General features: G+C 34.4%; 1 protein-coding gene across 4 annotated transcripts in view; it reads right to left on the bottom strand.

The window, feature by feature from the left end:
• Window positions 1-21394, bottom strand: part of ACYP2 (acylphosphatase 2) — a 195925-nt gene extending 174531 nt beyond the window's left edge. For all 4 annotated transcript variants that reach the window (XM_003758277.4, XM_023494964.2, XM_031950473.1 and 1 more), the window contains exon 1: window positions 21020-21394. In XM_003758277.4, the coding sequence (XP_003758325.3) occupies window positions 21020-21176 (157 nt within the window). In that variant the 5' untranslated portion in view covers window positions 21177-21394. The remainder of the gene's footprint in view (window positions 1-21019) is intronic.
• Window positions 21395-22795: the final 1401 nt, after the last annotated feature.

The following is a 22795-nucleotide window of genomic DNA, read 5'->3' as shown; positions in this document are numbered from 1 at the left end:
CTAATCTAGATTAGATAGCCTAATCTTGAAGTTGAATTAAAAATACAATAAGAAAACTATAAAAAACATTCTTGAATTTTTGAACATTTGAAAAAGTGATTATGCTTGTAACAGATATACCAAAAAAAAAAAAAAAAAAGGCATATTTATAAGCAACAGGGAAGAAGACAGGAGTAGATAGGGAGAGACTAAAGATTAGTAAGAAAAAAAGGTATTACAAAGGAAGCAGTCTTCTGGAGAGAGGGGAATCAAATGAGGATAATATGTGTTAGGAGAGTAAGAGCAGTATACCTATAAAGTTAAAGTGATAATTATTCTATACACAACCAGAATAGGAAAACAAAACTGAGAGATGCAAGCATGGAATGTTTTTTCTGTGTAGATAATTTAGAGATGTATTCAACTATATTAATTTTATTAAATTGGTAATAATTTTTGCTTCATGTTTTAAATTTCATCTCATAAGATTGTATTATGTTCTATATATACAAATTTCTTACACTGTAAAATTGGAAAACATATATAAAATATGCTAATATTTGAGAATGATATCTGGAATAACATTCATTCAATAAATAAAATTGAACATTCATTCAATAATAAACTTATGTTGAGAAGGACTGTTCTCAAAGACTACCAAGTCTGTAAAATAGCCTAATTTCATCTTCATCTACCTGAGAATCCTGCTTTTATATCTCAATGACAGGAGAAACATAATTCTGTACTTCACTGACCAGTGGGAACCAGATCTAATCTTCATCCATAAAGGAGGAAATCTGCTCTTGTTTCTGTAGCCCTTATTGTTGCTCTGCATTTGTTACAATCATCCTTTCAGACCCAAAGTAATAAAATTCATTCTATTGATCTATGACCAAGAAGAAACGAGAATCCTTACAAGTTGTTACAGAGATTGCATGGTTTTAGGGAAATGACATTTGGGTGCACTAAAAATTAAGTCAATATTTTTTCTATTTGATGAATTAAAATTATTACCTAGATCGTCTTCTTGTTGGACTTTGGTTGTGGAATTTGTCTTTGTTCTTAAAATCTATACATTTTAATTTGAAAATTACTTGGAGAGATTTTAAAAGGCAGAATAGATTTTTTCCCTTTTGATTTTCTCTGAGATCTTAGAATTAATTGTCTCCAGATGATTTGTGTCTAAAACACAATACAAATTTTTTTCTTCCATAATATGCACTTATGTTCAGCATATATAAGAGTGAAGGTAGTTTAGGGAAGGAAGATACTAGCAATAAGAGGGATCAGGAAAGGATTCAGACAAAAAAAAAATTTATCTGAGCCTCAAGGAAAATCAGGGTTTTAAAAGATGATATAATGAGTGAAAGGGAATTACAGAAATGGTGAAAAGATGAGAAATGGAGTGTAATGTGTAAGGAATAGCAATCATTAGACCACAGAGTATACAGAGGAGAGAAATACCTAATGCTAAAAGAGGGCCGTATTGTGAAGAGCTTTAAATGCTAGACCAGAGGAATTTATATTTGATCCTAGAAGAAATAGATATTCCATGATTCATAGCTATACAGAATTCCTGAGAGAATTCTACTGTTTAAAAATAAATTGTTAGTCAGAGTCATTTCCAGCTGTTGACACTGAAGCACAATTTCTAATCATACAATCCAGCTTGCTCTCCCCTTTATTCAATTCTGAACCCAGCCCATTGTCCAAATCTACTGATAAATTAGTGTACTGAACTTTCTGTCCAATTGAACGTCATAATATGGGCAACAGATATTCTACGTGCCTCATTATAGAGGCTCTGGGGTTTGATGTAATCAGCATGCCATGAATAAACAAGAGCTACTTCATATTTAAGGAATTGCTTTGGCATTTGGTCTCTACATAAAACATACTCAGCAACAGTGATGAACACATATATTTCTATTTTATACCTCACTTAATACTGATAATCAATGGGTCACTTAAGAAAATTATTCCTGCAGTTACATCTATTATTAGCATGTATAAGGGCCACATTTTGTTAGAGAAAGGGCTCAAGGTAACAACTGTTATCATTAATAAATCTTGCAGATCTTACTTTCTTTACACCTCCTAGTCAATCATATGGCTAAAATTCTCATCTGTCATAAAATATCAACTGTGAAAGACTTACTATTCTGTTTTCATATTTTAGACACCCTTGATACATATTTAGTAAATTCTAAATATGCATGTGGGTCAATAGTTGCTAATATTTTTTCAATAAGCTTTCTGTGTAACAATACTTTCTGACTTTTTCTAGTCACTGGTATTTCATTTCTTTAAAATGTCTCTTAATAAATCAACTCCTCGGGGATGTGGGAAAACAGGGACACTAATACATTGTTGGTGGAATTGTGAACACATCCAGCCATTCTGGAGAGCAATTTGGAGCTATGCTCAAAAAGTTATCAAACTGTGCATACCCTTTGATCCAGCAGTGTTTCTACTGGGCTTATATCCCAACAAGATACTAATAAAGGGAAAGGGACCTGTATGTGCCAAAATGTTTGTGGCAGCCCTGTTTGTAGTGGCTAGAAACTGGAAAATGAATGGATTCTCATCAATTGGAGAATGGTTGGGTAAACTGTGGTATATGAATGCTATGGAATATTATTGTTCTGTAAGAAATGACCAGCAGGACAATACAGAGAGGCTTGGAGAGACTTACATGAACTGATGCTAAGTGAAATGAGCAGAACCAGGAGATCATTATATACCTCAACAACGATACCGTATGACGATGTATTCTGATGGAAGTGGATTTCTTTGACAAAGAGACCTAATTTAGTTTCAATTGATCAATGATGGACAGAAGCAGCTACACCCAAAGAAAGAACACTGGGAAATAAATGTAAACTGCTTGCATTTTTGTTTTTCTTCCCAGGTTATTTTTTACCTTCTAAATCCAATTCTTCCTGTGCAACAAAAGAACTGTTCGGTTCTGTACTGTATAGGACTGCTTGTCATCTGGGAGAGGGGGTGAAGAGAGGAAGGGGAAAAGTCGGAATAGAAGTGAGTGCAAGGGATAATGTTGTAAAAAAAATTACCCAGGCATGGGTTCTGTCAATAAAAAGTTATAATAAAAAAATAAAAAAGAAACCAGGAATATACTGGATATGGAAAGTACTAAGCAATATCATCCCTCCAAAAAAATGAAATTGTATATATTTCAACAGATAGGAAATAACTGGTAGCTAATATGGGAATTATTTCTGAAATAGCTGTGTGAGTCCAGCCATATAGTCAAATTACTGATTTCCTAGCAAAAAGATCAAAATAGATACCAATTTAGAAAAACACAAATGAATTTTGGCATCCTACTGAAGAAACTTCATCTGATCTATCCGGATAAATTGTTTATACTACCACAACCACTAAGGGGAAAATGGATTAAAAAAAATATAAATTGACATAAATTTTCACTATTTCATGAGGAACTTTAACAAATATAAATCAGTAATCACACCAAAGAGAACAAAATATCCTAGAAAATACCTCAGTCAGTAGATACTTGATGTTTTTTTTACTTGCCAACCAAAAGGATATGGCATCCAAGGACCATATTTGTGGAAAATATAAATTTAATTTTATGAAATCTTCATGGAAGATGATGGACAATATTGAATTTTAAAATAATGAAAAATACAAAGCCTAATAAAAACAGAAATATTGGCAAGAGATACAACTAAACCCAATCATTCTGAAAATATTCAAAAATGAAATAGAAAGAACATAGAATAAATGAAAAATAAGAAAAAGTTAAAAAAAATAAAAATAAATCAACTTTTCAATGCTTTCAAAATTATATCACTTATAGGAGAAATCTCTTCTGTTGGTGCTTCATTTGATCGAACTTCTTTTTTAGTGCCATTCTGATTTCTTCATATAGAATATTAGTTATAGAAGCGATGAGTCTAAATATTCCATTATCATCATCATGAGATTAGACTGCAAGAGAAATGCTGAGAAATGTTTAATTTTCTACCTAAAAACCTTCCAGTTTTATATATAAGTTTAAATATAAATTCTGTTGGATCAAGCTGGCTTAACTGGATCTCATGGTAAGCTTTTTTTTCAGGTTCAATTTCCCTTCTATTTCTCCTCCTCCCCAAACATTTATTTATTTTTATTTTTGATTTGTGAAATAAACCAAGCATTTCCATAACACAGTAAAATAAAAAAGATGATTACACATGAAACTTCCCCCTTCCCTAGAGATGACTGCCATTAGACACAAATAGGTATGTAAATATAAAATTATTCAATACATACTTCTATTCATCAGTTCTTTTTCTGAATGCTGATTGTATCTTTCTTCATATGTCTTTAATAGTTATTTTGGATATTTATAATAGTCAAAATGACATTTACTCAAAATCATTCTTAAAACAATATTGCTGATACTGTATATGATATTCTTTTGATTCTATTGATTTCATTCTTCATTATTTTGTGCAAGTCTTTCCATATTTCCCTAGAATCATTGAGCATTATTTCTTATAGCACAGTAACATTCCATCCCACTCATATATCACAATTGACAAGCATACATGAAATTTCTAGTTCTTTGCTACCACAAAAAGTTATTATAAACATTTTTAGAACATGTATGTTCTTTTCCTTTTCCCCATATTTTGAAAACAGACCTAGCAATGGTATTGCTGAGTCAAAGGATACAGGCATTTTAGTAACTCTTTGGACATAATTTCAGATTGCCCTCCAAAATGCTTGGATCAGTTCACAAATCAACCAACAATAAGTTACTGCCCCATTTTTCCATATCCCCCCAAAACTGTGGCTTTTCCCTTTAAGCATTGTAGTCAATCTGGTAGATAAGAAATGATATCTCAAAATTGTTTTAATTTGAATTTCTTTAATCAATAATAATTTAGAGCATTTTTCACATAGCTATAAGTTGCTTTTATTTCTTCATTGGAAAACTGCCTGTGTGTATATCTTTTAACCATTTATCAGCTGGGGAATAAGTCAAGGTTCTCTCTACATATTTAAGATGAGACCTTTTTTCTGAGAAACCATGCATAAAATTTTTTCCCCAATTTTCTGTTTTCCTTCTGATCTTGGTAATATTTATCTGTCCAAAACCAATTTAATCTACTGTAATCGAAATTACCAATTTTACACCTAAATTTTCTATTTTTTGGTTATTGTTAAATCCATAGCCACAAGGCAGACAAGTAATGTATTCCATGTCTTTCATGAGGTAATAGTACTTATAAGTTTCTGTTGTCCTCTCATAATGTTTTACAAAGGTGGACTTGTGTTTTTTTCTGTTTGTTTTGATTTTTTTACAACAGGTATATCCTAGGCCATCAACAAGAAGAGCAATTATTTGCTGCCTGATATGGTTTCTTAGTTCTTTTGGCTTTCTCATGAAGTTTTAAAGGCTTTCTTTGGCATCAGTTTTATAAGGGTTAGAATTTCTGTAAGAAGCCATTTTTTAAAAACTTTTTTTAATAATAGCTTTTTACTTTTCAAAATACATGCAAAAATAGTTTTCAACATTCACCCTTGCAAAACCTTGTGTTCCCTATTTTTCTTCCTCCTTCCCCACCTTTCCCTTCCTCTAGACAGCAAGTAACCCAATATAAGTTAAACATGCTATTCTTCTAAACATATTTCCACATTTATCATCTTGCACAAGAAAAATCATATCAAAAAGGGGAGAAATGAGAGGGGGAAAAAACAAACAAGCAAACAACAAAAAAAGATGAAAATACAAGGTTGTGATCCTTCTCTCTGGATGTGGATGGCTCTTTCTATCACAAGACCAGTGGAACTGGCCTGAATTCCTTCATTGTTGAAAAGCCACATTCATCAGAATTGATCGTCATATAATTTTGCTGTTGCCATGTATAATGATCTCCAGGTTCTGCTCATCTCACTCAGCATCAGTTCATGTAAGTCTCTCCAGGCCTCTCTGAAATCATCCTGCTGGTTATTTCTTACAGGACAATAATATTCCATAACATTCATATACCATAATTTACTCAGCCTTTCTCCAATTGATGGGCATCCATTCAGTTTACAGTTCCTTGCCACTACAAAAAAGGCTGCCACAAACATTTTTTGCACATATGAGTTCCTTTCCCTCTTTTATGATCTCTTTGGGATACAGGACCAGGAGAGACACTGCTGGATCAGAGAATATGCACAGTTTGATAGTCCTTCGGGCATAGTTCCAAATTGCTCTCCAGAATGGTTGAATTAGTTACAACTCCACCTACAATGTATTAGTATCCCTAATACATCCCCTCCAGCATTTATCATTATGTTTTCCTGTCATCTTAAGCAATCTGAGAGGTGTGAAATGGTACCTCAGAGTTAGTAAGAAGCCATTATTGTGAATAATCTATCTCTTTACCTTTGTAGAGTGCTATGAAAATCTTAAAGATCTATATGAATGCCTTATTACTATTATTATCACTTAACTTTGGCCATTCCCATTTTTCAAGGATCCCAGCTTATTTAAATAAGTCATGTTGGAATTGGAATCACATGCAGTGTCAAATCTTCATCAATAAGGTTTCTTCTAATTTGTACTTGTGTTTGATCTCAGAGCTAATTATTCCCTGGCTAAAAATAATTCCTACATTAGGACATAGCTATTTGCTAAGATACAGTGAGTTTCACTTTTTAAAATGTTGGTCAATACTATGCCCAATGCCTTCTATATCTTCTATTGATCAATGTACTCAATATCTAGGTATGAAGTTTCTGAATAATCCAAAACACTTCAGCTTCTTCCATTTCTTAACTGAGATTCAAATTTTCCAACATATTTACCAAAGTATTCCCATTTATGCTTTTCCACAAAAGTGATTATGTATCAATGTACATAGTGACTTGGTTCAGGGCAATCTTATTAAAATCTTTGTAGGATTTTCTACAATAGTTGTTGTTACATATCTTGCAATTATACAATTATCTTCATGATATTCCTTTAATATATGCTAATCATATCTGATGCAAGGTAAGATGAACATGAAAAGATATTTCATATTGTCCTGTTATACCTAAAGAAACAAACTAAAATTCTATTTTTCTATTAGTTATGCTGGCTTACTGATCTGTCACTTGGAGTAACAATAGTGAAATTAATATTTATGTACTGAAGCAATGTCATTCTTAACACCATATGCATTCTTTACCTTCCACTGTGCAAGTGAAGAAGAATTGAACTGGCAGAAAGAAATTCAAATGTTACACAGAATTGAACATTATTATACAGGGTATGACAACCAAAATCAGTAACATGATTTTGGCTACAGTAACAGGCATACTGTTCAGAACAAAAGAAGTAATAAGTCTTATTTATAGTCTGCCTTTGTCAGGACATATCTGAAGTATTGTGTTCAGTATTGGGCCTCACATTTTAGGGAAGATATTAGCAAACTATAGCCCCTCCAGAGGAAGGTGACCAGGAAGACTAATGACCAATATTATACAAGATATGTTAAGGGAAGTTAGCATAGAAAAGAGAAAAAATATGGGAAATATGTTAGCTATCTTTAAAGATTTGAAAGACCTTCAAGTAAAATAAGGGTTAAACATATTCTGCTTAACACTGAAGGCAAAATTAGCAATAATGCTGCAGAGGAAGATATACTGACTTGGTCTGAAGACAAATTTGTTAAGAATTAGAGTAATCCAAAAGTAGAATGGGATATCTTGAGATGTAGTGGGCATGATATTGGGGGATTTTTTTGTTTAGTGATTTGATTAAATGGTTTTTTAGGTCTCTTTCATAATTCTGCATTTTTTTCTTGATATATTTACAATGGCCAAATAATTTATCACTTAATTACCAACCTACTAGTAATCTACATGTAAACTCTGTATTTAGATGGATTGGTCAGAAGACACAAACCTACTACAGGAACTATACTAAAATATTTTCCACTTTGGAAGAATCTACCAGAGCTTGCATTTCAATGCCACATCCTTTTAAGAATCCAGGGTCATTTCAGACATATAAAGAACACTATCAAATTTATAAAGACAAATCCATTCTTAACAGGTAAACTGTCAAACTTCATGAAAAGGCAGCTTTTAAATGAAAAAAATCAATATATATATATATATATAGTTATATGAAAAATGTTCTAAATAATTATTGATTAGAATACAATTTAATATAATTCTGAGCTCTCATACCCATCAGATTAGCAAAAATTACAGAAGGGAAAAATGATAAATACTGGCGGGGAAATAAAAAAATTGACACTAATACACTAATGGTAGAACTATGACGTGATCCAACCATTTTGAAGAGCAATTTGGAAATATACCCAACCAATTAAACTCTTTGGAAAAATCACTATTAGATCTGTTTCCCAAAGTAAGAAGGGACTAATGTAAAGAATCTATATATTCTAAAGTAAGTATAGCAGCTCTCTTTGTCGTGACAAAGTACTAGAAATTTAAGGGATGCCCATCAATTGGGTAATGACTAAACATGTTGTGACATATAATTGTGATGGAATACTACTGTGATATAAGAAATTATGAAATCAATAATCTTAGAAAAAACATGAAAAGATTTGTATGAAATAATGAAAAGTGCAATGAGCACAACCAAGATAATGCTATATATAGTAAAAGCAATAAAATAAATGTGAAAAATCAAGCTATTTTGAGTATTTTAAGTACTTAAATCAGATAAAAGAGACCTATGAAGAAAGATACTATCTACCTCTGGAGAAAGAAGAGAAGTATATAGTATGATCTGACATACATTTATAAATCTGTATCAAATAATAGTTTTCTATGGCATAGAGTGAGAAGGGAGGAAAACAATTAGGAATTCAAAATGTAACCAAAAAAATTTAATTTTTTTTTTTTTAGTTTAAAGTACATAATAAATTCTATACATTGTTTCAAAAAAGGGGGAAAATATCCAGGGAGAACTCTATGCAAAGACACATTAAAGTAGGTCTTTACAGTGAGAGGAAAATATAAAACACAAATATAAAATAATCTATAAATATAAGTACAAAATCACATTTCAAAGCTAATTATGAAGGATTTTTGGATGATCCTTCTTTTGTCAAATTCATAGGTATAGCTCTGAAAGGGATCTCAGAAACCATCTAGTTCAACCCTCCTCAATTTGAAAATGAGGCAATTCAAGCCAAAAGAAGTTAAGTGATTCACCCAAGGTCACACAGCTAATTAGCTTAGCTGGCATTCAAACTCAGTTCTTGTGACCTCATAGCAAAAATAATAATTTATCAGCTCAGCAGAAAAATGACAGATCAGAGATGCACGACTGAGTAAATGTTATCTAAAATAAACAATATATGGGTTTATTTTGCTTTTAGCAGGAAGGTTTTAATTGAAAAAATAGGAAATTAATTTTTGTACAAACAAAATGAATGCATCTAGTATGTAACCCTTATGAATTTAGTAAATATAAGGTCAAATCTCAGAGTTGTTTTCACTTTTATTGTGTTTATTATTAGTGATTTAGAGATTCATTTATATGACTGTTAATAGTTTAACATTATTCTGAAAACTACTTATATTCTCTGACCATGTATCTATTTAAGAAATGGTTTCTCATTTTATAAAACCCTCATCTGAGAAATGTGACCAAAAGATATTTTTTCCTATTCAACTGCTTCTCTTGTAATTCTAGATGCATCAGTTTTTGTCTTATTATTCTGAAATATAGATTTTTTTTTGGTGGGTTTAGGCTGTAATCTGCTACTACTAAAGTTATTGTCTCAATTGCTAAATGGCCAGTATTTTCTAAGTAAACCATTATGTCATCAGCAAAAAAAGGATAATTTTAATCTCCTCTTTGCCTTTCCTTGTACCTTAATTTCTTTCTCTTGTCTTACTGAAATTTCTAGCAATTGCCATTTCTATTTCTAGTGATTATTATCATTTCTAAAACTTGATGAAATAGTATGTCGAAAGGACATTTTTTCTTTACGCCTGTTTTTATTGAAAAAGCTTCTAATATATCCCCGTTTCATATAATGTTTGCTTTTCAATTTAGATAGATACTTTTTATCATATTAAGATTCCTGTATGGTCACATCTTGAAGGATGTTTAACATAAGTGAATCTTGTATTATATCAGATTTTTTTAATGTATCGAATGAGATAATCAGGTTGTTTTGGATGTTTTTGTTTTTAGCATGATTATATCGACTTATTTCCTAATATTGGCTCATCTTTGCATATCTGGCATCAAGCTGGTTATAATGAATGCATAACATTGCATAACAATTGCACAAATTGTAGTCTATTAGAGAAAAATTGTAATTGCTTTCATTAATGACACTAGTCTATATTTCTCCTTTTAGCACTTTCTCAATTTTTAAGAATAATCTGTTTAGTGTCACTATTAATTTTATTTAAAAGTTAGATAGAATTCTTTTGTCAATCCATCAGACTGAAGAGGTTATTTTTCTCCCTGTTACAACCTTTAAAGTTTCTTCTACATCTTTTTCTAATGTTGAATTATTCAAGATCTTTATTTAGACTTCTGTTAATTTGGATATGTTATATTTGTGGAGATAATGTATTTCTTCTGTATTCTTAGTTTGCTAGTATACAACTGTGCATAATAAGGTCTATTCTTTTTTTTTTAAGTTCTGGTACTTTTTCTGTGATTTTATTGATCTCCTATTTTATTGGTTTTTCTTTCCTCTTTCAAAAAATCAGATTAGCTAAAGATTTATCAATTTTGTTAGATTTTCAATAGCTTTTAGTTTTACACATCATTTTTTTTTCATCCTATTTTTGGTTTCAAATTTATCCATTTCTCCAGGTTTGTTTTTTTTTTTTTAATATCCTCTTTGTATTCATTTTGTGCTGGTTAGTTTGTGCTTCTTAGGTTTCTAATTTTCAAATGTATGTTATCCAAATCTCCTCTATTTTATTAATATGTGCTTTTAGAGATAGAATTTCTCCCATAAGGAGTACTTTAGCTGTTATCTCACAAATATGGAGAAATGTTTCATCATGACATAGTCTTTCATGTAATTAACGTTTCTAGTTTTTTGAGGGGGGGAGGAGAGCTTTCATTATTTCATTATTTAGACTTTAACTATTATGTCTCCATTTGAGTCTGTTTTATTTGTGATCCCTAAATTGAAATACTATTTTTATTGTATTATGCTCTATTAGGGATGTTTAATCATTTTGTTTTTTTATATTTATTTGAAAAATAACTATAACCTAATATATGATCAATTTTTGTAACTATGTACAATAATCCTTTGTACGTTGCAGGGTTTAGGGGCACATGATCTGGAAAATCATCAGTGATCTGGACATCCATGCAAAATTGTTTGATGCTCCCTTGGTATCAGAGTCTGAATTATAAGAGTATTAAAAGATACAGGGAGAGGCAGAGCCAAGATGGCAGAGTAAAAGCAGGAAACCATTGAGCTCTTCCCCAAACCATTCCAAATTTCTTTAAATGATAATTAAACAAATTTTAGAGCATCAGTGTAATGCTCTCTCTAAAATGTAATGTTCTGTATTGAGGTTTTCTTGGGGTCTCTGGGAGCAGCCTTCATTTCAGTTCAGTAATCACCACAACAAGGAGCCATGGGTTAAAGTCCAAATTCTTTATTGTCTCCTTCAAAGTCTTGCCTTCTTCACTTGAGGCTCGACTAGTTTTTCTGGAGGCCTTCCAGAGTCTTGGTTTCAGTGGAGAAGTGAAGGAGGAGAGCCTGCCACCAAGGTGGTGTGAGATGGGATGAATCTGTCTGAGTCCAAGGATTTGTGCTCCAGCCTTCAGCCTCCAGCCACTACAAAGGTGGACGATGAAATGAATCTGTCCTTTTTTGGCCCTGAGAACTTCTCCCATAATTACATGTTCCACACTAAGTACAAACCAATCATTATATCACTAGGAAACCATTATTTATTGTAGGATTGTAAATCAATGATAAACTAGATTTAACCATTGTCTCAATTACACTTAATACCTTGTTTCAAGTTCTGGCCCATAATATCTCCTTATAGGATTAAATCAATCATACAGAACCATGCTAAATTAGATAACTATTGTCTCTATCAATTCCACTGACTTAGTACCTTGTAAGAATCCTTTGTTTCAAGTTCAGAGTTCTGACCCATAACACATCAGAATACACAAAAAGATGGTCAATTTTCCAGCTGAAGACAACTTAGAAGGTCAGCAGGAAAGGTCTATGGCACTAGGATGGGAGCCCAACCATTCAGGCCCACTACAGGCCATGCCAGCACAATCCTGGCCCTGGCTCTAGAACCAGCAGGGCAGTAAGGGACCTTCGGACCTCTGAATCAGCAGCAGCACTGGCAGCTTCCAGACTTCTCAGCCCAGACACACCAAAAAGGACTTGGAATATTGGCAGGAATGCTTTGTCAATAGGGCAAGAGGGCCTTAGGAGGCATACCAGGAATGAGTATGGGCAGTAGTGGAGGAGACAGCAGCTGGAGGACTCGGCTCAGCTCTATTTTCTAGCACTGAGAAAAGGCTCGATTGCTGTAACACACCAGATCTTATAGCTACAATGAAGTGAGGACCCTCCTAACAGCTCCATGGCAGGAAAAAATATGGTCAGTCCCTAGAAAACAGCTGCACCAAATTCCTGAGGCTTGGGACAGTGCACCCTCCACCTTGGGAACATAACCCTACTTTAACAAAGAGTTAAAATGCCAAGTAATAGGCCAGGAATATGAATAGATAACAGAAAAACATTCTGACCAGAGAAAGTTACCATGGAAACAAGGGAGATCAAAACACACATTCAAAAGAGATAACAAAGTCAAAGTTCCTACATCCAGAGATTCCAAGAAAAATAAGAATACGTCTCAGGTCATGAAAGAGCTCAAAAGGGATTGTGAAAATCAAGAAAGATGAAATATTAAGAAAAGAATTGAGAGTAGAATGATAAATGTGAAAATATGGATTTTAAAAAGAGCCTGGACATCACCTTTCAAATTATCCAGGATATTCTAGAATCATAAGGTAAAATAGAAATTGAAAGAATCCACTGATTACCTCCTGAAAGAGATCCCAAAATGAAAACTTCCAGGAATATTAAAGCCAAATTTTGGAACTCCCAGGTTAAGGAATAAATATTGCAAACATCCAGAAAGAAACAATTCAAGTATAGTGAAACCGCAGTCAGGGTAACACAAGATATAGCAGCTTCTACATTAAGGGAGCAGAAGACTTAGAATATGATATTCTAAAGAGCAGAAGAACTAGGATTACCAAGAGTTCCCTACCCAGAAAAAGTGAGTATAATTCTTCAGGGGAAAAGTGGGAATTCAATGAAATTGAGACTTTCAGGCATTCATGATGAAAAGACCAGAGCTGAATAAAAAATGTGATTTTCAAATACAGGACTCAGGAGAAGCATACGGAAGTAATCAGGAAAGGGATAACATAAAGGACTCAATAATTGTTTGCATTCTTGCATGGGAAGATTATATTTGTAACTTATTGGAACTTTCTCCTTATTATGGCAATTAGAAGAAGTATATATAGATAAATGGTGCAGGTGTGAGTTGACTATGAAGGGATAACTAAAAAAATAAAAGGTGTGAGAGAGGATTTACTAAGAGAAAGGGAAAGCAAGAAGAGAATGGTGTAAATTATATGCCATAAAAGAGGCAAAAGAAAGTTTTAACAGTGGAAGGGAAGAGAGGCTGCAGAGGGGAGTGAATGAACCTTATTCCCATCAGAATTGGCTTAAAAAAGAAATAACATACACACACTCAATATTGCTACAGAAATCTATCTTACCCTGCAGTAAAGAAGGTGGGGAAGGTCATAGGGGAAGAGGAGAGGGTGATAAAAGAAAGGGTATAGGGGGAGGGAGTGGTCAGTAGCAGGACACTTTTGAAGAGGGACAAGGTGAAAGAAGAAAGAGAATAGAATAAATGGGGAGATATATAGTTGGTAATAGTAACTGTAAAAATAATTTTGAATCAAGTTTCTCTGATGAGGCCTTATTTTTCAAGCATATAGGGAACTAAGTCAAATTTATAAAAAAAAAAAAACAAAATTAGATCCATGTCCCAACTGATAAACGATCACAAGATATGAACTATGCCCAACATCTATAAAATCATACATATACTTTGACCTAAGAATGCCACTATTAGGCATGAATCCCAAAAGATTTTTTAAAAAATAGAGAGAGAAAGAGAGAGAGAGAGAGAGAGAGAGAGAGAGAGAGAGAGAGAGAGAAAGTGCTTTAATCTATATAAAGACATAATCAGTTATTTCTCTGGATATGGATAGGATTTTTCATCTAAGTCCTTCAGAGTAGCTGTGGATCATTGTATAGTTGAGAAGAGCAAAGTCGTTCACAGCTGATTATTTTAGAATGTTGCAATTTCTTTATATGCAGTACATTTCACTTTGCTTGAGTTCATGGAGGATTTCCCAGGTTTTTCTGAGAGCATTTCCCATAAAACAATAATATTCCATAAAAATTACATGTCATAATTTTTTTCTGCTGTTCTCTAATTGATCCCCTCAGTTTCTAATTTTATTGTTCTGAGAAGAGAAATATTAATATTTTTGCATATATAGGTCAGTTTTCCTTTTTTTTTCTCCCTTTCAATAGTCTTTAGGGATAGAGTGATTTATTTTGTTATTTGTACTTTTCCTGGTAATTATAGTCATTTACTGTCCCAGTGTTTCTATTAACTGAGATTGTTTGCAAGTCAAACAATCTATTCATATAGGTTTTCTCAAGGAATCCTTCAAATATTTCTCTAACTGAAAAATCTTTTTTATTAATAATTAGGTACAGAATTTATTTATTTATTGAAGAATTTATCATTTTGATTATATCTTGAGTTCCTTTGATTCTTAGAATATATCACTCCATTATTATTCTATAAGAAATGATCAGGAGGGAGATTTCAGAAAAGCCTGGAAAGACTTACATGAAGTGATGCTAAGTGAAGTGAGTAGAACCAAGAAAACATTGTACACAACAATAACAAGATTATACAAGGATCAATTCTGATAGATGTGGCTCTTTTCGACAATGAGGTGATTCAGACCAGTTGCAATGGTCCTGTGTTGAAGAAACCATCTGCACCCAGAAAAAGGGCTGTGGGGACTGAATGTAGATCATAACATAGGATTTTCACCTTTTTTGTTGTTTTTTGCTTGGTTTTTTGGGGGGTTTTCCTCATTATTTTCCTTTTTGATCTGTTTTTTCTTGTGCAGCATGGTAATTGTGGAAATACGTATAAAAGAATTGCACATGTTTAACATATATTGGATTACTTGCTGAAAACAGGAAGGGATGGAGGAAAGGGAGGAAGGAAAAAATTGGAACACAAGGTTTTGCAAGAGTGAATATTAAAAACTATTTTTGCATATATTTTGAAATAAAAAGCTATTATTTAAAAACATATATACATCATTCCATTCCCTTCCATGATTCTGGTGCATTCAGAATAGTCTTGTCCTTAAAATTTCTTGTTCTTTATGTTTAATATATAGACAGCTAGGTGGCACAATAGATAGAGCACCGGTCCTATTTTGGCATGTTGGTTCAAATTCCTTTTTTTTGGAGAGAGGGAGAATATTTATTTAGAAGCATATGCAGTCTTTTAACAGTCCTTGTATTTATCATTCTTTCTGTTTTAATACCTTCCCTAATGATTTTTTTTGCTTGTGCTCAGAGTATTTAAATAAGTTTTCTTCCTCCTAAGACTGACAATTTTTGTCTTTTTCCTTCCTTATTTCCTTTAGTTACTTCCCCTTTGATGGTGGTTCCCTGGGTGATGGATTCCAAAGTTTTCTCATCCTCCTCCCATGTTGGAGAATTCATTTTTCAATGGCTTCATTCCTAAAGTAAAATCTAGAGGGACAAGATTTTTCAAGATAGATTATAGTACCTTTTCCTCAAACCCTGGTACAGCACCCTGTCCCAGTTCATTCTAGTTTTTAGTTTTGTAGTTAAGTGCTGCAATTCCAGGCAGGACATGCTCCCACTGTTCTATACCTTCCCCTTTTCTGAAAATGAATGGGTAGTTACAATCTTTTGCTCGTTAACACCGAATGATATGGAAAGATCAGGCATAGAGTGTGCCAAGAAAGACTATCAGGGAAATTGCTGAATAGTAGTCAGATGGACCTTCTGCCAGAATATGAGGGCTGAGAAACAAGGGAGGTGAGTGCATATATTAGAAATTCAATTTCTCTTCTGCTCCTAAGACTTATCTTGTTAGGCTTCTTTTGTATCCTGGCTCAGGGACCATTATTTGGGGATTTTCTGCTTTAAACTTGGCTCATAATTTTTCTGTGGGTGAATTTCTGAGAATTAAGCAGGGTATGGAGAAAAAGTCTAGTTTTTCTTATTGGAGAACTAATGCATAATCTGCATCCATAATTTTCTATGACATTCTATGGCCAAGTAATGGCAAAATACATTCTTCAAGGACATAAAGTGGTAGACAATAAAGAAGTACTTGATAAGAGTGGGCAAACAGCAGCTAATTTGCCAGGGGAAGCAGGAAAACAGAGATACAATACTGAAAAGGAAATGGACTAGTTATGTAACAAAAAGCAGTAGCCAAAGAACTATCCACATGATTGACTGAAATACACACAAGGAATCTAGAGGAAGACTTTAGCATGTCGTTTCATAAGCTGAAAAAGTATGAACAGACTGTGATCTGTGCCATTAGAGAGAGTATCCACATTGATGAGAACAAAGATCCATCAAAGTAAGAAATAATAACAAACCATTTATGTAATGCCTTAAGATGTACAAAGCATTTTCTTCACAACAATCCTGTGAAGTAAATGTATTATTATTATTATTATTATAACAGGGACCCCGGGGGTCTTTGAGAAAAGATACAATGGAGAAGATACAGAAGAGGAGCAATACTGCATAAAACTGGAGAAAACTGGAAACACAGATGGGGAAAAGAACAGGGAACTGAAATATCAAACTGTCTCCTTAAGGGATTATCTTGATCACTTCTTTCCCAATTTCTTTTAAATATTTATTGAAATCTTTTGTTTCTTATCATCTTAACTTCCCAGTGTATTCCCTCCTCACTGAAAAAGCTATTCCATATAACAAGTTCATATCCTATTTAGAACTGATCCTGATCATTAAAATTATATAATAGTTTTAATATTTTTGATGTAGTTGTTGCTATTCCTTCCACTTACATTTAAAAGTCACTATATATATATATATATATATATATATATACACATACATATATATATTATATTTATGGTCTTCAGTTACCTATATCATTCAATCTATATGTTATTTAAATGTCTTCATAGTCATTGTTTCTGATGGTACAACAATATTCTATCATATCTATCTAGTATAATTATTTAGCTGCTTCCCAATAAATGAGCATCTACTTAGTTTACAAGTATTTATTTACAAAAAGTGATTCATATAACTTCTTTGGAGTCTATGAGCAGTTGGGAGAGCTCTGGGTCAAAGAGTTTTTCTTAATATTTATTTTCTCCTTATCCACTGACTCTTAATATTACTTACAAATTATCACATTATCCTTTAAAAACTTTCATTTGATCCTACTATTTCCTCAAACTATTGTTCTTTATCTCCCCATTCCATTCATACTAATGGGAAAAAATGTCTATAATCCTTATTTCCATACTCTCATCTCATAATTATCAATCTTTTGCAATCTGGCTTTTGAAACTCATCCATCACTCAATTAAAACTGTTCTCTCCAAGGTTGTCAATGATCTCTTAATTGCCAAATATTATGTCCTTTTCTCAGTTCTTATCCATCTTCAAATCTTTGCAATTTGTCAATTATTCTTACCCATTCTTGCTTGGATTCATTACATTGTCCCCTCTTAGTTCTATCTAGTTGGCTTTTCTCAATCCCCTTTGTAAGATCATCATCCTTGTTCCATTTCCTATTTGTGCTATGAATACACCACAGGGTTCTGTCGTAGGCTCTTTTCTCCTGTCTTGGGTAACCTCATCAGTTCAAAAGGGTACAACTATCACCTCAATGTAAACAACTCCCTGTCTTACCTATCTAGATTTACTTTCCTTAGCTCTACTATGTCACCAACTGGCCAAGAACACATTTCCAACTGAATATTCTAAAGAAGTTCAATATGATCGAACAAAACTCATTCTTTCCTTCAAAACTCTCTCTTCTTCCTAACTTCTTTTGTTTATTAAGAATATCACTAACTTTCCAGTCATCCAAGTTCTCAGACTAAGCACCATTCTTTGTTCTTCCCTATTTTCTCTCCTCATATCCAATCAGTTGTTAAGCTTTATCGATTTTTCCTCCAAAACGTATCTCACATTCATCCTTGTTCTGCCCACTCCAATTGCCACTTTCTTAATTCTATCCTTCCTCATTCTTTTCCTGGACTAATGCAATAATCTAATCCTGGACTAATGCAATCCTAATCTAATGCAATACAGGGTCTCCCTGTATCCAATATCTTCCCGATCCAATCCATCCTCCATACAGCTGAAGGAGCCTTAAAGTTCAGAATCAGAAACACAGACAAATAGGGAATGAGTCGCAATAATTGCTTGCTTAATTTAAGCCAGGCATAACCTGGAGAAAAGTCTACTAAAGCTGCTGTAGGCATATGGTGCCTATCCATTCCCATCCCAAAGAAATGCTAAACTGACAAGTAGAAAAAATTAAAGCCAAGAGAGAGAATCAACATAACAGAGATCCATAGTAACAAGGACTGCAGATAAGGTCCAAACAGAAGTGAAATGAAGTAAAAGAGCCACAATACGGAAGACTTTTCTTTTCACTGATACTGAGTTATACTGATTGTATATGTAGGGGATAGGAAGAAAGCGGATATGATAACTATCAATTTTGAGCTAGAAAAATTAGTAAAATATATTGGAAGGGCTATATAGAGTCCAGTAGGAAGGGGTCTAAAGGGAACTGAATATTGCATATGCTATCAGACATGTCAATAGGATGGTTTTTCTGAACTATTTTTTTTTATTTTTGTTTTTAAATCTTTGCTACAAAAGATTTACTTTGAAGGGGCAACAGTTATTTTAACAAGAATGTAAAAACAAAAAGCATCAATATATTTTTTAAAATTATATTCATGCTTCCAAAATTACTGTGAACACCCATGATAAGATACATGAGAAGACTCCAAATTAACCCCACTTCTCTTAAGGGGGAGGGAGGTCCACAGGTGTGGCATGGTGCATTTATTTTCAAACTTTTTTAATGTATTGTTTAGTTTTGCTGATTTTTTTTTGTCTCTTCTCTTTCTTTAATAATAATATTGAAATATATGAGATTTCTGAGGATATAATGGGAGAAAGTCTGGTGATGCAAGTATAAAAGAAAGAAATCACTTAAATTTATTTTTAAAAATTTTAAATCTAAAAAATCCTATTCTAAAGATTTATTTTTCTACCATGAATTTATGTTTAGTAATATATTTGCTAGTCAAGAAAGCCTTTTCCTGAATCACTACATTCATCAAATTTGTCTCCTATGAATACATTGATATTGAAAAAGGGGGAAAGAGACATCATGGATAAAAGATCTTGTGGCTAGATTACAAGTCTTTTCTGTGTGTGTGTGTTTTAAATAAATCCTTTTTCATATGTAGGGCCATTATTAGCCTAAGATCTTGAAGAGGAACTGAGGGTGCTTTGAAGGAAAAAAAAAAAACACAAAATAGTCCAATAGAATGCCTAGGAGGATGTGGAGAAACAAGCCAGAGATTTTTGCCCTATCAGAATTGTACCCAGGTTCTCACCCATGAAGGATGTTCCAAAACAGATTATGTAAGCAAATCTCAAATGTTTCACACTTCCTTATGCTATATATAAGAGGATATTCTCTAATGTATAAAACATATCACAGGAACTCTCTTAGCACCTAGAACAGTGATTTGAAAATTTAGCAGCTGCTTGATAAATGGTTGCCCCGATATGAATCAAATATTGATAGTGTACAAAAGCTCCTTTCCACATATCTCCAAGCAGAAGCTCTATAATCCTTAAAAAAAAAAAAAAAAAAAAAAAAAAAAGCCTTTTATATGTCATGATGCTTGTTTCTCATTCTATGGTGCTATTCATAAGTATGATTATATACCATATAAATCCAAAAAAATGCATACAAAAAAGAAAAAGAAAAAAGCCTTCAATACTTTCAACTCTTTCCCTGTAGACCCGGGAATAATTCATCCTCGGGGCTCAGCTTTTTCAGATGGCAATGTTTTAAAAGCTCTCCCTAGGGCCATTTTTAGATTTTGCTGAATGTACTTCACTGGGGTTATTTAGGTCTTTCCAGTGTCTTTACCCTCAGCAAGTAGGGAACCAGAAAATCAAATGTTTCATAGTTCAAATGAAGAGAAGAGGATAAAATCAAACAATCCTTTCTTTCCTCTTTACTTTCTTTTTATCCTCTCCCTTAAGGCTCCTCTTCCCTTCCCCCATTTTCCACCGTGTTTCCCCTTTTTACCGATTTCTTCTTTGTTCCTCTTCCACTTTCCTCTCTTCCCTTTCCCCACTCTCCACCTTCTCCTTCCTTCCCTTCTCCACTTTCTCCTCCTTTTTCTCTCTCCCTTTTTACTTCAGTCTCCCCCTCTCCACTAATTTCTTCCTCTTTCCTTTTCTTTGCTTCCCTTCCTCCGCTTCTCCCTCTAGTTCCCTTTCCCCCCTCCCCCCTTTCTCCCTTCCCTTCCCCTCCCTTCTCCACTATCCTATCTCCGTCTCCAACTTTCTTCTCTGCTCCGCCCCCAGATTCCCCTCCTCCCGCTTTCCCCATTTGCCCCCTCCCAGGGGAGGGGCGCGCCCCTTTTCTGCGCACGCGTGCTAATTCTCCTTCCCGCCTGTCCTCGAAGCGGGGCCGTGGCCGGGCAAGGGGCGGGTTGACCCTGGTCCGGAGTCTTAGCCCTGGCCTTTTCTCCTCCCCCCTCCCTTTCTAACTTTGACCTTTTCCGCTGTAAGAGCGGAGGTGCGGCTGAGAGAGAAGGAGCTTCACGTCCTACCCTGCACTCTGCCGAACACCTCGTAGTCCACGGATTTGAGGGTCTTGGCGGTAGACATGGCGGCGGCGGCGGACCCCGGTCCGGAGAGCCGCGGCAGGAGCCGGGAGACTGAGGCGCCCAGGAAAGGGAGGGGGAGGAGGAAAGGGGGGGGAGCCATCGGTCACGGCGGCGCCGCCGGCGCGCCCCCTTCGGCGGACCTGGGACGGGATCGCGCAGGGGTCACGCTTGTGGGAAAAGCGAACGAGCCTGGGGCGGCCTACGAGGGCGGGAGAATCAATCGAAGACCCTCGGCGGGAATAAAGGAGAACAGAGACACGGCCCCCCGCCGCCGTGCAGCACAGGCAGCGCGCCGTGGCCTTCTGCGCTGGGCTCGGCTGAAACCTTTAGCTCTGTGGGTGGCCTAATGCTTGCCAAACATCACTTGGGTGCCGGACTTCTGACTCAGGCAGTCAAAGGTCAGACTGCCAAGGATTGAGGAGTTTGATTGCTTTGGCTATTGGCCAGAGCTGGAGTCCCACGTCAGCCAATCGTAGAAGAGCCCTGTAAAGCCTTCCTGACAACCCGGGAGTTAATTTTCCGAAAATTCTATGAACCCAAAGAATGATTCTAAATGGTTTTGGAACTAAGACGTGAAAAGAGAATTGGCCCTGATCCCATTTTACAGACGAGGAAAATGAAGTCCGGAACAATTAAGTGAATCCCCGAGGTTGCTTGCGGGGCTAGGAAATTAATTGCTATTAGTGTTAGCAATTAGAGTGATAGTTAAGTAAATTAGGTGGTATTTAAATCTGAGTACATCGATATCTAGGCAAAGGACCTCAGTTCAAATGACATCTCTGTTAGTACTAATCTCACTGTGGAAGTTATATTTTTTGTTCTTAATGTGAAGGATTACCCATTTAATTCAGACACATAAAAGTGTTCTTTATATGCCGAACGCCCGTTGAGGCTCCAGGAAGTACGCTATTGTAAAGCCAAGGTAGCTTCTCGTAATGAAATTTAAAGTCAAGGAAAGATAGAAGATTCTTTTGGTGAGTATAACCTACAAATAAAATAGGTTCGAGCAAAGGGCGATGTCAGGTCCAAGAAGGTGAAGTTAGGACAGATGTTTTTTGGAAGACAAAATTCTAGCAGATATATACAACTGGTTAGTATATGATCTTAATATTCTTCATATAATTTAGAATTATAGCTTACATCCTATGGCACTTCGAGATTTGCAAATCACTTTAAGGCAATCTTGTGAGATAATTAAAGTCTTGAAGGAAGTCTAAGACAAATGCTGAAAGAATCCCAGCAAGTAAGGATTTTGGGGTAAGAGTAGAGGGAGGAAAGGGTGCATATTTATTATTTCTTTCTTTCTCTCTCTCTACATATATATATATACACACACACATATATATATAAATATGTATATAATAATATATATAATATGTATATAATAATATATATAATATTATATAATTATATATAATATATATATTATATATATATAATGATATATATATATATATATATATAACAGAAGGTGAAATTGGTGAGGATATGAAAAGGCCTCAAGTAAAAAATGATGCTTGAGATGACCCTTAAAGGAAGCCTGGGATTTCTGAGAGAACATAAACAGCCAATACAAAGACTTGGAAGTGAGATGGGACACTACATATGTCAAGGCCAATTTGGCTTGATTGCGGCCTTCATAGAAGGCACCCATTATTTGGGGTGGAATAATGTGCTGGAAAGGACTTAGAGGTCCTATGATATACCCAGAGTCACCCA

The sequence above is a fragment of the Sarcophilus harrisii genome, chromosome 2, assembly GCF_902635505.1.
Source record: "Sarcophilus harrisii chromosome 2, mSarHar1.11, whole genome shotgun sequence".
Taxonomy (NCBI): domain Eukaryota; kingdom Metazoa; phylum Chordata; class Mammalia; order Dasyuromorphia; family Dasyuridae; genus Sarcophilus; species Sarcophilus harrisii.
This window is presented reverse-complemented; position numbering and strand designations above follow the sequence as displayed.